The sequence below is a fragment of the Pipistrellus kuhlii genome, unplaced genomic scaffold (assembly GCF_014108245.1).
Source record: "Pipistrellus kuhlii isolate mPipKuh1 unplaced genomic scaffold, mPipKuh1.p scaffold_m20_p_18, whole genome shotgun sequence".
In the NCBI taxonomy this organism is placed as follows: domain Eukaryota; kingdom Metazoa; phylum Chordata; class Mammalia; order Chiroptera; family Vespertilionidae; genus Pipistrellus; species Pipistrellus kuhlii.
In genome coordinates this window covers 919,182-933,506 of record NW_023425493.1, presented here as the reverse complement: position 1 = coordinate 933,506, position 14,325 = coordinate 919,182, and the positions used below count along the sequence as shown (strand labels likewise).

At 54.2% G+C, this 14,325-nt stretch overlaps 1 protein-coding gene and 1 long non-coding RNA gene across 2 annotated transcripts in view; both read left to right on the top strand.

The window, feature by feature from the left end:
* Positions 1 to 2,388, top strand: part of FAM78B (family with sequence similarity 78 member B) — a 38,695-nt gene extending 36,307 nt beyond the window's left edge. The window contains exon 2 of the mRNA XM_036442692.2: positions 901 to 2,388. Coding sequence (XP_036298585.1) covers positions 901 to 1,423 — 523 coding nt within the window. The 3' untranslated portion in view covers positions 1,424 to 2,388. The remainder of the gene's footprint in view (positions 1 to 900) is intronic.
* Positions 2,389 to 10,871: 8,483 nt separating this feature from the next.
* Positions 10,872 to 12,964, top strand: LOC123652522. The gene is made up of 2 exons (XR_006741897.1): positions 10,872 to 11,601; positions 11,931 to 12,964. It is a non-coding gene; the product is annotated as an uncharacterized LOC123652522 (long non-coding RNA).
* Positions 12,965 to 14,325: the final 1,361 nt, after the last annotated feature.

Here is a 14,325-nt window from a genome sequence, read left to right as displayed (position 1 = left end):
TGCCTTCTTTTGCCCTCTTACAATCTAATAGTTCATTCCAAGTACATCAGTCCTTAACCAGCACCTCTTCCCAACAAACCTCACACACACTCATAATTCCCAAGAAAATGGGTTTTGGCCGAAACCGGTTTGGCTCAATGGATAGAGCGTTGGCCTGCGGACTGAAAGGTCCCGGGTTCAATTCCGGTCAAGGGCATGTACCTTGGTTGCAGGCATATCCCCAGTAGGGGGTGTGCAAGAGGCAGCTGATCGATGACTCTCTCTCATCGATGTTTCTAACTCTCTATCTCTCTCCCTTCCTCTCTGTACAAAATCAATAAAATATATTAAAAGAAAAAAAAAATAAAATGGGTTTTGCAATGAATGCCTTAAACCACATGTGTCAAACACAAGGCCCGCGGGCCAAATCCGTCCCGCCAGGCCTTGCAATGTGGCCCGCACTGCGCTGTCATCACTGCACTCCGCTGCGTTTCCATCACAATGATAGTTTATGACTGTTCAGTAAACCATTCGGCCCGCGATTTAGGCTGGATTTTAGATTTTGGCCCCTTCTCTGATTGAGTTCGACACCCCTACCTTAAACACTTGATTTTAATTCCACCATCCCAAATAGTCAGTGCCTCCTTGTGGGTCTCGCAAATGCGTATTTGAGTTTTCTGCTTCCAGTTGGACCAGTTATGACTGTATTTAATTTGTCTTGGTATCGCTTTTTAATTTTTGTTTGTTTTCATTTGTTCCTATTTATCATGAAACAGCACAGCATAGAACTCTCTTACCTGAATTCCCCTCTGAACTCCCCATTCTGCCCAAGCTGGCTGTGTTAGGAAGTGGTGGGCACCTCTCCAGCTTTGAAAAATTCATTCAGACTCTTCCTTTCTTGCATCTCTTCTGCTTTGCCAGGTCGAGCTGGGAGCTGCCTGACTTGAGGGAAGGGAGAGTAAAAGCCATCAGTGACTCAGATGGGGTGAGCTACCCTTGGTATGGGAACACCACAGAAACTGTGACCCTGGTCGGCCCCACCAACAAGATGTCCAGGTTCTCCGTCAGCATGAATGACAATTTCTACCCCAGTGTGACATGGGCGGTGCCAGTGAGCGACAGCAACGTACCCCTGCTCACCAGGATCAAGAGGGACCAGAGTTTCACCACCTGGCTGGTAGCCATGAACACAACCACAAAGGAGAAGATCATTCTGCAGACCATTAAGTGGAGGATGAGGGTGGACATTGAGGTGGACCCCCTTCAGCTCTTGGGACAACGGGCCCGGCTGGTGGGCAGGACTCAGCAGGAGCAGCCCCGGATCCTGAGCCGGATGGAACCCATCCCCCCCAACGCACTAGTGAAACCCAATGCCAATGATGCCCAGGTCCTCATGTGGAGGCCCAAGCGGGGGCCACCTCTGGTTGTGATTCCTCCTAAGTAGAAACCAGCCAGCCTGAAAGTATGTGGAGCACCTGTCGTGGAGACACGCCGTGGGGGTGCCAGGGATGGCAGGAGCCAAACTGAATTTCTGAGCCAAAGCAGACCTCCTGGTTTGCCAGCCTTTGCAGCCACCTGTGAAGAGCAGAGCTGCTCCTTGGTGGTAGAACCATAATCCTTAGGGAAAATCTCTTCCTCTTAGGAATAGAGAAATCACTGCTTCAACAGACTTGCTATGAACACCATGCAAGGAGCCATATTTTATTTGGAGCTGACCAGGATGATTCTTTTATCCAAACTATTGACCATTTTCCTGTGAGAAGCAGGGAATGGAAGCGAAACTAAACAGTGCCTGTGGCAAATGCTGCTTCCCAACCAGTTAGAAGTGGAAGTGAAACACCCACACCAGGCTTTTGTAAGACAGACAGTCCGCTGTCTGACGGGAGGGTGCTGGGGAAGGGGGTGGAATGAAGGGCGGTGGTGAGGAGAATGGGTGTTGGGGAGAGGAAGGAATAAGTTATTATCACAAATTAATCATTGTACATTTATTAGTTGATTATCTGGTCATCCGTAGACTCACTGGAATGAAAGGAACACTTAGAAACTGCAGGTATATTGACATTTGTTCTGTTCTGAGAGGGCGTCCTGGGAGCTATCCAAGGTGCTGATATGAACTAACCGATGGTGACTCTGGATGGTTCCATCTACCTACCTACCTCCTTCCAAAAAGTGATTACTCAGAGCATCCTTAATCACAGTGTTGGGATAGGTCATTTCTGTGCTCTGCAGTCACTATGATATTCGGGGCCTTCACCATGTTTTCAGTGAAACCTGAATTGTGATTTTTTGTTTACAGCTGCTTGTTCTGTTCCTGTTACTAGTCCTAAATTTACAGAAAGATAATGTGTATAAGCGAAGAATCCATGGAGGGCTTCAAGAACATTTCAGCAAATAAGAATAGCATTTTCACTTTGGGGTTGTTTGTGGTTTTAGTTTCCGAATGAGCTGGGCGGATAGAATGCACACACGCAGCTCGTGTGCCCGGGTCCAGAGTTCCTGGCGAGTGCGTGGAGCACAAAGCACGCACTGTGCTTCTGTATTCGATTCTTTCCACTCAATTTCACAGAAATCAACTTTAACTGCTGGGCCTTTGTGAGACCTGCTTCCTAAGCCTTAACCCCGAGCTCATTAATGAAAATCTGAGCTACTCACATGAAGCAATAAATATGAGAAACTGTATTTCCTTTGGTCAGGCCAATATCAAGTTTTTTAAAGAATTTCTAATTTTTATAATAAGGATTTTTCCAGCTCTTCTAACTTCTATTGCCCTCCAAAAAGAGCTTTTTCCTTTATTCCCAGTCATGAACTGTGATATATAAATATGGTGCCTTTTTCAAGCCCCTCCCCCTGCAACATGATTCTGAAAGTCCCATAATGCCGCTGTGGGCTTGATGGGCGGACTTACAGGCCTGGTGAGAGAGTTGAGGTTCAGAGCAATTGTGACAGCCCTGTGGTTGGCTCCAGGGATGTGTCTGTGGCCAGAGCTTGAGGATGAAGCTGGAAAGCCAGGAGCGCCTTTTTATTACTTTTATTAAAAGTGCAATCTAGCTGAACTTCTTTCAGGTTCTAATCCCAGGGGTGGTGCTCATTTACAGGAGATCCATTTCCAGTGACACCATATGGGCCCCGCACCTCGGTCCTGAGCTGCCCCCGGATTGGTTACTGAGGGCACGCTGAGCCATTTATAGCACACACAGACAACACGCCAGCGACTCACAGGGACAGTTCATTTAGAAATAGTTCTGCTGTCCCATTTGTGTTCCTCCATCCCTCTCCACGCTTCCAGGGTATGTTTTGTTTTGTTTTGTCTTGTTTTGTTTTGTTTGTTTAGGGCAGGAAGCCCCAAAGAGCTCCGGGGCTGAAATAAGGAGCTGCTGGCAGAATCGGAAACAGCAGTGTGTCCCTCTGGTGGGATTAGATGCCACCCATGTGGGACCTGGAGAGTGGACACTGATCCCGGAACCTAGTCCATGTTCTTACTTTAAGAAACACCTGATCTTTAAAAACCAAAAATTGTTAAAAAAAAAAAAAAAAAAAAAAAAAAAAAAAAGCAGAAGAAAGGATTATGTATATTACACAATCTTATACAAGATTTCTGTTTTCAAATACCCATTGCCCACTCAAATAAGCTGTGACGTACACAGTCATATTCACATACAACTTTTCCAAGGATGCACTGTCTTTATAAAGCAAGGTTCCGCACACTTAGCAAGACTGGTTCCTGCTGAACATGCACACGTTTCCGAATTTTAAAAGAAACTACCCCAGGCCAGTTTTCTTAAAAATTGAGTGATGACAAAAAGAGGAAAAAAATAGATAGGAAAGTACTTATAAAAGGCAAATTCCTGTATAATAACCAAATATGCATTGTGATCATTGTCAGTGATACTGTGAACTCTGCAGCGGGGTCTCTCAGTTCTGAAATCTAGCGGATGTCTTAGGGCCCTGCAGCCAATGATTTTAAAGTCATCGCTGTTTTACCGGAAAACAACCCTTTTCTGTCTGTGATTCTGAATGCCCCTCAGCGCAGTCTGGATATTGCAAAGTGAAAGGTTCTCCAGAGGGAGTCACCTCAGGTCCCCTTCCTGTTCCCATCAGGCGTGTCCCCAAGAGTCCCCAGGTCTGACAGCTGACACCATAGTTTAGAGGGACTCACTCAGTGCCTTGATTAGTTGGCTGGTCTTAGGTTTACATTAGTTGGCTGGTACTTAGGTCTACACACACACACACACACACACACACACAGCCTGGGAAATAGCATTTCATTAAGTCATAGGTTCTTCATGGTAGTCACCTTTGAAAGCTTTTAGTCCACTATCCCGAGGGAATTGAGGTCCCATTAAGTTAGCTCATCTCAGGGCCACATACCTACTAGTCAGCAGGGCCCAGGGGAGGGCCTGGGCCTCCCCAACTTCAGATCACAGCACACTCCCTTACCTGAGCCCCACCGCCCTCTCCTGGTCTCCGGCCAGACCTCTGTCACCACCCTGAGCCGTCACCCTCTTAGCACTGGAGACGATGGGATCCATCCCTTAAAGGACAGGGGAGGTCCTTGTGACAGTTATGTCGAAAATGAATGTTCTGGATTCCCTTTGATCAGTTTGATCTGTGACCTCTGTTTTGAAATTGAGCTCTTCCCTCAGGCCCTTTGCCACACACATCTTACCTCCTGGGTCATGGCTTTGGTCCTCAGCATGTGGGAGGCTGGAGGCTGGTCCCTCTCCAGTCCCTTCCAAGGGTGTTTCCCGACGCCCTCTGTCCAGGTGCTAGGAGTGTATCTCACAGGTCAAGTCGTGATCTGAGCAGCAAAATAAAAGAACTGTGATTTATATTTTACAAAAGCTTCCATATGCATTTTCTCACCCCCAGACCATCCCTGTTTTACAAACACTGATTGAGATACACAGAGGTTAACGGACTTATTCATTGACACAAACAGAAAATGTCAGGAGCAGGTTCCAGCTGGGCCGTTTGCTCCAAATCCCCTGTTCGCCTAGGCCCTGAGCTGCCTCCGCGGTGCTCCCTGCCAGGAGGGCACAAAAGAGAGGGAAGCGAAGGAGAAGCCAGTCATTTGCTCCACAGCCATGTGGCCTCGCCCGATCTACAAAATGAATGTGTTAAAAATAAGCGAACGCTGTCTTCTATGCCGAGAACCAGGTAACCCAGGGAGACTGGCCGGAGGTGCCCACTGGGCGCAGAGTGGGGGAGCTGTCCGGGCAGCTCTCGGCAGCTCCGGTAATTAGCGAGGAGCAATCTGCCCTCGGGAGTCTCAGGATCCCTGAAGCACCGGAAGCACAGGAGGAGGAGAGAGCAAGCAACGCAGCTGAGGCCCCAGCTGAGCGAGGCCCCCCCTGCGTCCCTCATCCTGGCAGGAGCGGCCCACGGGGCAGGTGCAGCCCACGGGCGGAGGCAGCATGAACCACGGCCTCCCCAGCTCTGCTCGGCACATGGAACCGCTGAGGACAATGAAGCACCGCCAGAGCCAGCTCCCAACGGAGCTGCAGAGAAAATGCAAACACGCACGCACACGCAGACCCACTACACTCACACTCTTCAGGCTGAAAAGAAAAATTAATCAAAAGCCCAATGAATGCCTGAGCTCTTTAATTAAGCCTCAACGATCCTGAGAGAACGGAGCAGAGCGAGCGAGCGCAGAGCACACGGATATTTTTACCCCGTCATTGCCATTCATCTCTTTGGGATTGTGAGGACGGCGGGTGCCAGTCTCCCTGCCAAGGCAGCTGCCGTGGAGGCCCTGCAGGAGAGTTGCCGCTCAGGGGCCGTTCTCAGACACCGCACAGGAACCACCTGGGGCGAAGGCACTCCCGCTCAGTGAGGCATCCATCACTCACGTCAGCCTCCTACCAATCCCCTCGCCGTGGGCAGTGCTTTACAGTTTACCAAGGGTTTTGCTTCTCAAGTAGAGAAGCAAACATTCCTGTTTGAGATGGAAATGTTGTGGGCCTCCCCTCCCCGTCCTCATTATGAATGGCGAAGACTCCCCTTGGCTAGTGTGCCATGGTTTGCACGGCACAGGCACAAACGTCTGTCATCCCCTCTGCAGCCCGTTTCACAGGTGAGGGGTCTGAGGAGTCAGGTCCAGTGACCTGTCCGAGGTCACACCAATATCAGTGGTGCTCCGAGGACTTGAGCTTCTGTCTCCTATTTCCACCCCGTTACCCACTCTCGGGGGACCTTCTCCCCTAGTTCCATGCACACGCCCCTCTGTGCTTGTCCAGCCACTGCCACTCCTCGGGCAGGGCTGACTGGCGGGGACCGGGACAAGGTGGCCTTTGTGGGGTCGGCCTCAATGGGTCCCTGGTGCAGCCGGACAGGACAGACCCTGCTCTCCGTGGTCCCCGGGCTCTGTGCTTCCGATTGCTCTCCTGCCCCACATTAGAAGGGAGGCCCATTCAGGTGCCCTGCAGCCAAAGGCCAGTGTGCCCTGGGGTTACCTGGACCAGCTGGTGAACCTGACTTTGACTGAGTCACTTTATTCCTCTGGGCCTCGGCTCCTCTGTGAACCGAGCTGCTAATACAGCCCGGCCCTCACCACAGTCGGGAGACACAGTGCGGTGATGACTACGGGCTGCCTGCATGCACGGTCTCGTCCGTGGACTCAGGTCCGGGGCGAGTGGCAGGCCCTCAGCCCCATCTCCTTGGAAGCCCAGAGCCACCTTAGGGAAACCCGCTTTCCCTGCCAGTGAACCTGGCCTCGTGGGGGAGGCGTCTTTGAGCTCCTGCCACCTCAGACTCCTGCTGGGGAGGCCTGGACACTGGCGGTCAGAAAAGGAAGGGCCGCTGCATGTGCCGCAGCAGCTCTGGGAGGCCTGCTGGGAAGGGAAGAGGCCACACCGGAAGTCCCAGCCCCATTCGCCTCGTTTACACCGACTAAGGAAGCCAGCAGGGACAGCGCCGCCATGGGCTCGGGCAAGAGAAACAGAGAGGAAAGTAAGATAGAGAGATGACGGGTGGATAGGCAGATAGATAGATGATAGATACAGAGTTGATAGACGGATAGATATATAGATGATACATACATATGTACACCTATCTACCTCCCTCCCTTTCTGTGGCCCTCCCCTGGCATGTCTGTCCCTACAGGATCCGATGCCACAGGCCTCGGCTGGGAGGGAGCATTACCGATTGGGTTGTGTGGTGCACGCACCTGCGCTGAGTGAGCCCCTAATGTCCGCCCTGGACCCCAGACTCGTCTCACCCATCCCTGCTTCCTGCCAACGTCTATGCACTGTTTTCTTCTCAAGGAGAATGGATGAGATCCCTCTACACACCCATCCTCTCAAACAGTGTTCATGCAATGTCTGCCACGTGTCAGCCTAGGCAGAGTCCCTGCCCACATGCCACTATGCCCACAGGCCACGGGTCACGGTGCCCACAGGCCATGATGCCGCAGGCCACAAAGCCCGCAGGAAGCTTTGCGAGCACACAGCACAGGACATGCCCCAGGCACGTGCTCCCTGAGCCCTCTCTATCCAGCGCATCGGCTGTGGTGAGGGGACTCAGCGAGGGAGGGCAGGGACAAGAGCACTATCGTGCTGTGCTCCTCCGAGGAGGCACTGGGAAAACCTGTAGCCACATCCACTCACAGGCACTGGGCTACCTCCCCATCGGCTCTCCCCCATCACTCCACCCTCCCATCCAGCTAGAGGCCACACAGACGCCCTGGGAAGACAGCAGGAAGGTGGTCACTCGCCTCCCATTGAGAACTGCCCCATTGAGCAGGGCTTTGAAAGCAAGAGGCCAGTGAGGCAGCTGTTACTTCTAATTAACGGGCAGAAAGGAGGACCTGCGTGTGCATTTGTAACGAGGGGCGAGGCTCTACCCCACCCTAGTGTGCAGTGTACATGCTCACACTCACACGTGCACATATGCTCACATGCACAAGCACACACACATATGCTCACATGCACACACATGAACCGTTTACACACAATGCACACACACACACACACACACACACACAGGCGCATGCACCAGGGAGTAAAGACCCCGGCAACTGTCTGACCGGAAGCATTTCCTCCAATCCTGCCATCAAACACCTGTTCCTGGAAACCACTTAGGAAACCAAAGGCCAAGGCCGTCTTCGGTCACCTTCCTCGGAAGGGAAAGCGGATCTGTTGTGAGAGAATAAGCAGCTGTAAACTCCTCCGATTCAAAAATATCTGCGGCCACACTCAACCGTCTCACACAGGTCTTCTCCCGTCCCCACTGTCAGGTGGGAAGGGGCCTGTTCGAGGTGCTTTCACCCCCACCCCCCCTTCAAGGTTCACGGCTTTGCCTCGCCTTGGGGGAAACTGATGCACAGACACTCTCCCCCCCACCCCCACCCACCCCGTGCAGCTAACCGATTTTTTGTGCAAAAATTAGGCTAAGCCAAGGCACCTATTGAGTTGTAAACCTATTACATAATATCATAGGGAGGGCACGGCAGAGAAGGTGACGGTTACCTTGAGCCCATTGTGATGCTGCGATTCTGCACACGGGCTTCTCTCCCAGTCCCTGAGCAGCAGCAGGCAGACTGAGGTCATTGCAGGCCTCCGCACACCCGGGCCACATCGCACCTGTCACCCAGCATTCTGCCATTCTGGGCCGGGCAAGATCCCACTGGCCGGCAGAGCCAGGCCGTCGGTGCCTCTGACCAGTCGCTGAGGGAGGAGGGGACTGGCATTCGCCGCCCCGGAGCGTGGCAGCCATTCCCCTGCGGAAAGTCTCCAGAGCGGCCTCTAGGCTCCTAAGTCCCGCTGGCATGGCGATGGGGGGTCTGCAAACTGCCAACCATGGCCACAAGGTTAGTGACCACCTGCCTGTGAACCGGCATGTTCTTCCTCGGCTGAAGCCACGCAGGGAATCGGAAAGCGCAGCCGTGTTCACACGTAGGCCCAGACCCCGCTGTGCCTGCGGCAGCCCCGCAAGAGCAGCCGGTGTACCAGACCAGAGACACACGCACAGGAGCCCATCGGGGAGACGGGCGGAGCCGGGCTCTCAGAGCTCCTGTCTGTGTTTGTAAACGTCAGGTGCCCACGGCTCCGGGACCACGGCTGCCACACAGAGCCACGCGGACAAGTGCCCGCAGAAAAGACAGTGGAAACAGGTTTTCTTTTCAAAGGCAACCTGGCGGACAACTTCAGGTGGAGTAGTGTAGTCTCAATCGAGCAGCCGGCCCGTGGCAGGTGCGCCCACGCGCAGAAACCCCAGCAGGCCCCGTCCTCCCAACCCAGCGATTCCTGCCGGCTCCTCGGGACCCAGATGCTGAGAGCGGACTGTGGGTCTGACCCGCCCGCCGTTTCTGTCGCTCCTTTGCGCCCAGCTGCTGGGTTGTACCTACAGACAACCTGTAATCCCTTCACACCACGTTAGCTTTTCATCACTTTTTAAAGAACCACATAGAGGCCGCAGACCGCCGTTACTAATGGGTGTGTGAATAATTACCCATAGTTTTGCATAAAACTTCAGGTTCATTGTCCTCTTGATATCTATTCATGGTACTCAGATCTGCTTCTAAGGAATGACTTTCTTTGGCCTCTGTCTTAATGCCCGTTCTACTCACATGTTTCCCTGTCCATACGCAGGTCACCTCGGAGGACGAGGCATGGCACACCCAGCCAGCAGAGCCACGTGGCAGACCGAGGAGGGACTGAGCGTGGCTGGTGGCTCCCAAGCTGAAGCCGTGGACAGCTGGTTTCCCATAAACCTTACCAGCCATCCTGCTTGTCTCCTTGCCACCCTCCCACCCAGTGGCCTGTCCCTCTCACCCACCATGGGCCGGGCACCTCCCCACTGGCAGGGCTGCGGTTGGCTCCTGGGGAGGTGTGTTGAGGGGGCTGTGCCCGCTGTATGTTTCCGTGTGTAAGGGTTGGGTCCATCCAGGTCTCAAGTCCTTCCCAACTCTCTTATGAAGCTGCCCAGGGGTGAAGGCTGCTCAGCCTGGCCTTCGGTTACCTGGGGTAACCCAGCCCTGGTCCCCAAGCCCTGCCTTCCCTCCCACCCTCCTTCCATGCGGTTGGCCAATGTCAATACTCTGGAGATGTCTCTGACCTTGGAGAGCCGGGGTCAAAGCATCTTGCTTCTCCGCACAGCCAGGCTGGATGCCTGCAGTAGCCAAGGGCAACGTGTTTGCCGCCAGGTCAAGGGGCAAGGGGAGGACCACCCTAAGAGGGCCCAGGAGGCGTGCAATGTCTCACTCCCTGGTTTGTTCCCTGGCCTGCTCACTGCTTCATTTATGGAATTAGTACTCATTACACAGCGGAAGGTCCAGCCCCAGAATTCGCCTTCTTGGCCCCAGATAGCACAGTAAGTTATTCCACTTTGAAGCCACAGAACTTGGGGGGAAATTCTCTCCCTGAGTCCAAACGCCCACACCCCAACCAGACTTTCAGCCAGAAATGGGTTAGAAACCACCAGCTGGGCGGCTGGGAGGCCACACCCATTGCAGAAGCCTGGCTGTCTAACCAGCAGCCCCAGGACCGTCCCCCTCCGGGCACAGGCCTCCCCTCCCCCCACGTGCCCGCGGGCTGGCACTCAGGTCCCCGCTGCCCGACTCAGAACGGAGCTGCTCCCGTCCCGGCGCCACCCTCTAAGGCCGCCTCACCTCAGACCGGGCCGGGCCCCTCCCGCACCCGGGTCTCGGTGGTGCAGCCTGGCACCGGCGTTTAAAGGAGACCCTGAGGGTCTGGGGGGGGGGGGCGGCTGAGCGGGCCTCCAACGTCTGCTTTCCCCCCTCACCTCCCACACCCTCATTCCCCAGCTTTCTCGGCTCCCAGAATGGGAGAGGCCACTGAGAAATGACAGTGGTTTCCTCCCATTCCTCAGCCTCTCCCCTAGCACCCCCCCCGCCAGCAGATCGGCCACCCTGACTCTTTCCCCTACCTCCCCCCCCTTTCCCCTCCCCCCCCCCACCGCCCCGCAGCAGGTCAGCTGGTCCCTGAGCAGGGGCAGGTCCCAGCACTGTCCCCTGAGCCTGGTGCCGAGCCCAGCTTGGGACGGCTCTTGGACAAAAGCTGCCAGCCTCACTGGGAGCAGAGGCTGCCCTTTGCCAGATTCTCTTTCCACCTGCACCTCCCTAGGCCCCCAAAGCCACAGGTGAGAGGGCACTTCGGTGACATCACATCTCCAAATCCTCATCCTGGTGAGAAGGCCCTTCCAGCTTTTTTTTTTATTATTTGTTTATTTATTTATTTATTTATTTGTTTATTTATTTATTTATTGATGTCAGAGAGGAAGGGAGAGGGAGAGAGAAATAGAAACATCAATGACAAGAGAGAATCACTGATCTGCCCTTCAGCCCACCCACCTTCGGAGACTGAGCCCACAACCCTGGTATGTGCCCTGACTGGGAATGGAACAGTGACTTCCTAGTTCACAGGTCGGTGCTCAACCACTGAGCAGCACTGGCCGGGGCCCATCCAGCCTGTACAACCCAAACCTTGCCCACTCTGCAGAGCCACCTGGATTGAATGAGGGTCTCCTGTGACAGAGGGAGGATCACACTGCCCCACGCCAGCCTTCCCCAGCGAGAGGGCAGCATCCAAACCCAGGTGGCCGAGAAGAGGCCTCCCGTTCACACAAGATCGCCACTCTGAGTGTGAGTATGTGTGTGTGTGTGTGTGTGTGTGTGTGTGTGTGTGAGTGTGTGTGTGTGAGTGTGTGAGTGTGTGTGAGAGTGAGTGTGAGTGTGTGAGTATGTGAGTGTGTGTGTGTGTGAGTGAGTGTGTGGGTGTGTGTAAGTGTGAGTGTGAGTGTAAGTGTGAGTGTGTGAGTGTGTGTGTGTGTGTATGTGAGTGTGTGTGTGTGTGAGTGTGTGAGTGTGTGTGAGCCTGTGTGAGAGTGAGTGTGAGTGTGTGAGTATGTGAGTGTGTGTGTGTGTGTGAGTGAGTGTGTGGGTGTGTGTAAGTGTGTGTGTGTGAGAGTGTGAGTGTGTGTGTGTGTGTGAGTGTGTGAGTTTGTGTGTGTGCACGTGCAGATGCCATGTTCAAACCATCACCACAGAGGTGTGCAAGCGAGTTCCATATTACATGTACACACAGAATGTTGTGATCTATGCACACTGTTCACACACACACACACACACACACACACCCTAGCGCACTGTGATGTGGGACAAGTTGCTTTGCTACCTGACCTCCCCATCTGAGTAACTCCAGGCCCGTAACTCTAGTTCCCACCACCACCAGCTGCCCGGCCACCTTCTCCCCAGGGGGAATGTCCTCCCCCAGGGTCCGCATGTCCTGCCCCGTGTCCCCGCGCGCAGGGCCGCCCTGACGGGTGATGGGCAGTTCGGTCTGTGCGTGGAGGAGTTGAGTGCCCTCCCCCGGGGGACAGTTACGGTTTAACAGTGATCACAGACGATGCCTGGCCCAGAGGAGCGGCTGTCACGGTGGGGTTAGGGCATGTCGTGGGCCAGGAAGGGGGGCCCTTTTTACCGGGCCTGTGAGAGCTCCAGTCATGCTGTCCCTGCGCCGGCCTGTGCCTGAGCACAAGCTAGCCACCTGCACACACCTTCCCTGGGGCGAGAACACGGAGAACAGCGTTCAACACGGAGGAAAATCAAAGGGACCAGCTGATCCGGAGCCCACCTCCCACCCCCACCCCGGGCAGCGGGTCCCCCCTTTCCGTCCCTCCTGCTCCCCTCTCTCGGCTGTCACCGTGTCATGAGCTCACTCCTGTGCCCCCTCTGTGGTCTCCTCCCCCAATGCGCCATCTTCCTCTGTCTTCCAATGGGACTGGGCTGGTTCTCGGGTCGGGACAGGGAGAGGGAGAAGCAGGCGCAGGGGTGCGGCCGGGCGGAGCGGAGTTTGGAGAAAGCCCTCGGAGGAAGCGACGGGCTGGCCCTGCGAGTGCCTTACAATGACTTCCTTTCGGAAACTCTGCATCGTCAGTCTTCGGATGTTACATCACTGCTAACAGATGTTGCATTTCAGTTCTCTGGGATTATAAAAAGTTAAATACAGTGTGTATTCGACAACAACGTCTCTCTCCTGTTTACTTTGGCCTTAAAGTCGCAGTGCCGGGTTTCCTGGGAGGCCGTGGGGACGCGGGGCAGATGCAGGGACCCTGTGTGGCCAGCGGCCCTCGCCAGCCTCCTCTGTGCCTTCGCCCGTGCTCGTGGGGAAGGAGAACATTCCAGAGAGTCAGAGAGTCAACTCGGCCCTTCCGCCCCTCCCCGCCACCCGGCACACCAGCTGACGGCTCTCCTTCCCCTTTGCGAAGGGCTGTCCTCTGCTTCACGCTTGCCACGTGACCAGAACAAGGTGTCTGGGGGAGACTGAGCCCCGAAGGCAGTTAAGGGTCTGGGGTGCTGCCCTCTCTCCCTCAGAGCTGCGTTTTGTTCTTGTTAACCTTCACCGGAGGATATGTTTCCACTGATTTTTAGGGAGAGTGGAAAAGAGAGGGGAAGACAGAGAGAAATACCATTGTGAGAGAAACACATCTATTGGGGGCCAGTCCTACACCCCCGACCAGGGCTGGGCTGGGGAAGAGCCTACAACCGAGGTACATGCCCTTGACTGGCATCGCACCAGGGACGCTTCGGTCCCCAGGCCGACGTCAGAGCTGGTTTTTATTTTTGTTTTATTTTTTATTTTTTTAATATATTTTATTGATTTTTCACAGAGAGGAAGAGAGAGGGATAGAGAGTTAGAAACATCAATGAGAGAGAATCATCGATCAGATGCCTCTTGCACTCCCCCTACTGGGGATGTGCCTGCAACCAAGGTACATGCCCTTGACCGGAATCGAACCCGGGACCTTTCAGTCCACAGGCCGACGCTCTATCCACTGAGCCAAACCGGTCCCGGCAGAGCTGGTTTTTAATGGTTGGTGAGGAGTGGACGTGGAGTTGGGATGGACGTGGCTCTGAAGCTGACGACGTGGCCCCGTGGCGCCAGGCGCCCGCCAGCAGAGCCGCGCCCGCTCTGTCCTCCCCTTGCCCTCCCTCCGCTGGCCCGGCCCGCCCGGGGAGTGTCTGTGCCCAGGGAGCAGGCGTTCTCGCTCCGGACTTCTACTCAAACCTGTCTTGGCTACTTTCACAAGAGAGGTGACCCTTTGGTGGGGTCAGTTTTTAGAGGGCTGAGGGTCAGTAATTCATATTCTCTCTCTCAAATCAATAAAGAAATAAAAATCTAAAAAATAGCTTGTACATTCCACGTTAAACTGGCATGGCTGGGAAAACGAAACAAGAGTGGGATTCATTTGAAAAAGCAAACTGACCTATATTTAGACATATCTGCTCTATCTCCACACTGCTCCACACTGATCTGGGGGAAGAAAGACAACACGCTGTGTGTGTGAAGAAACGAACGCTCCTGCCAACAGCTGGGGCCACCCGTG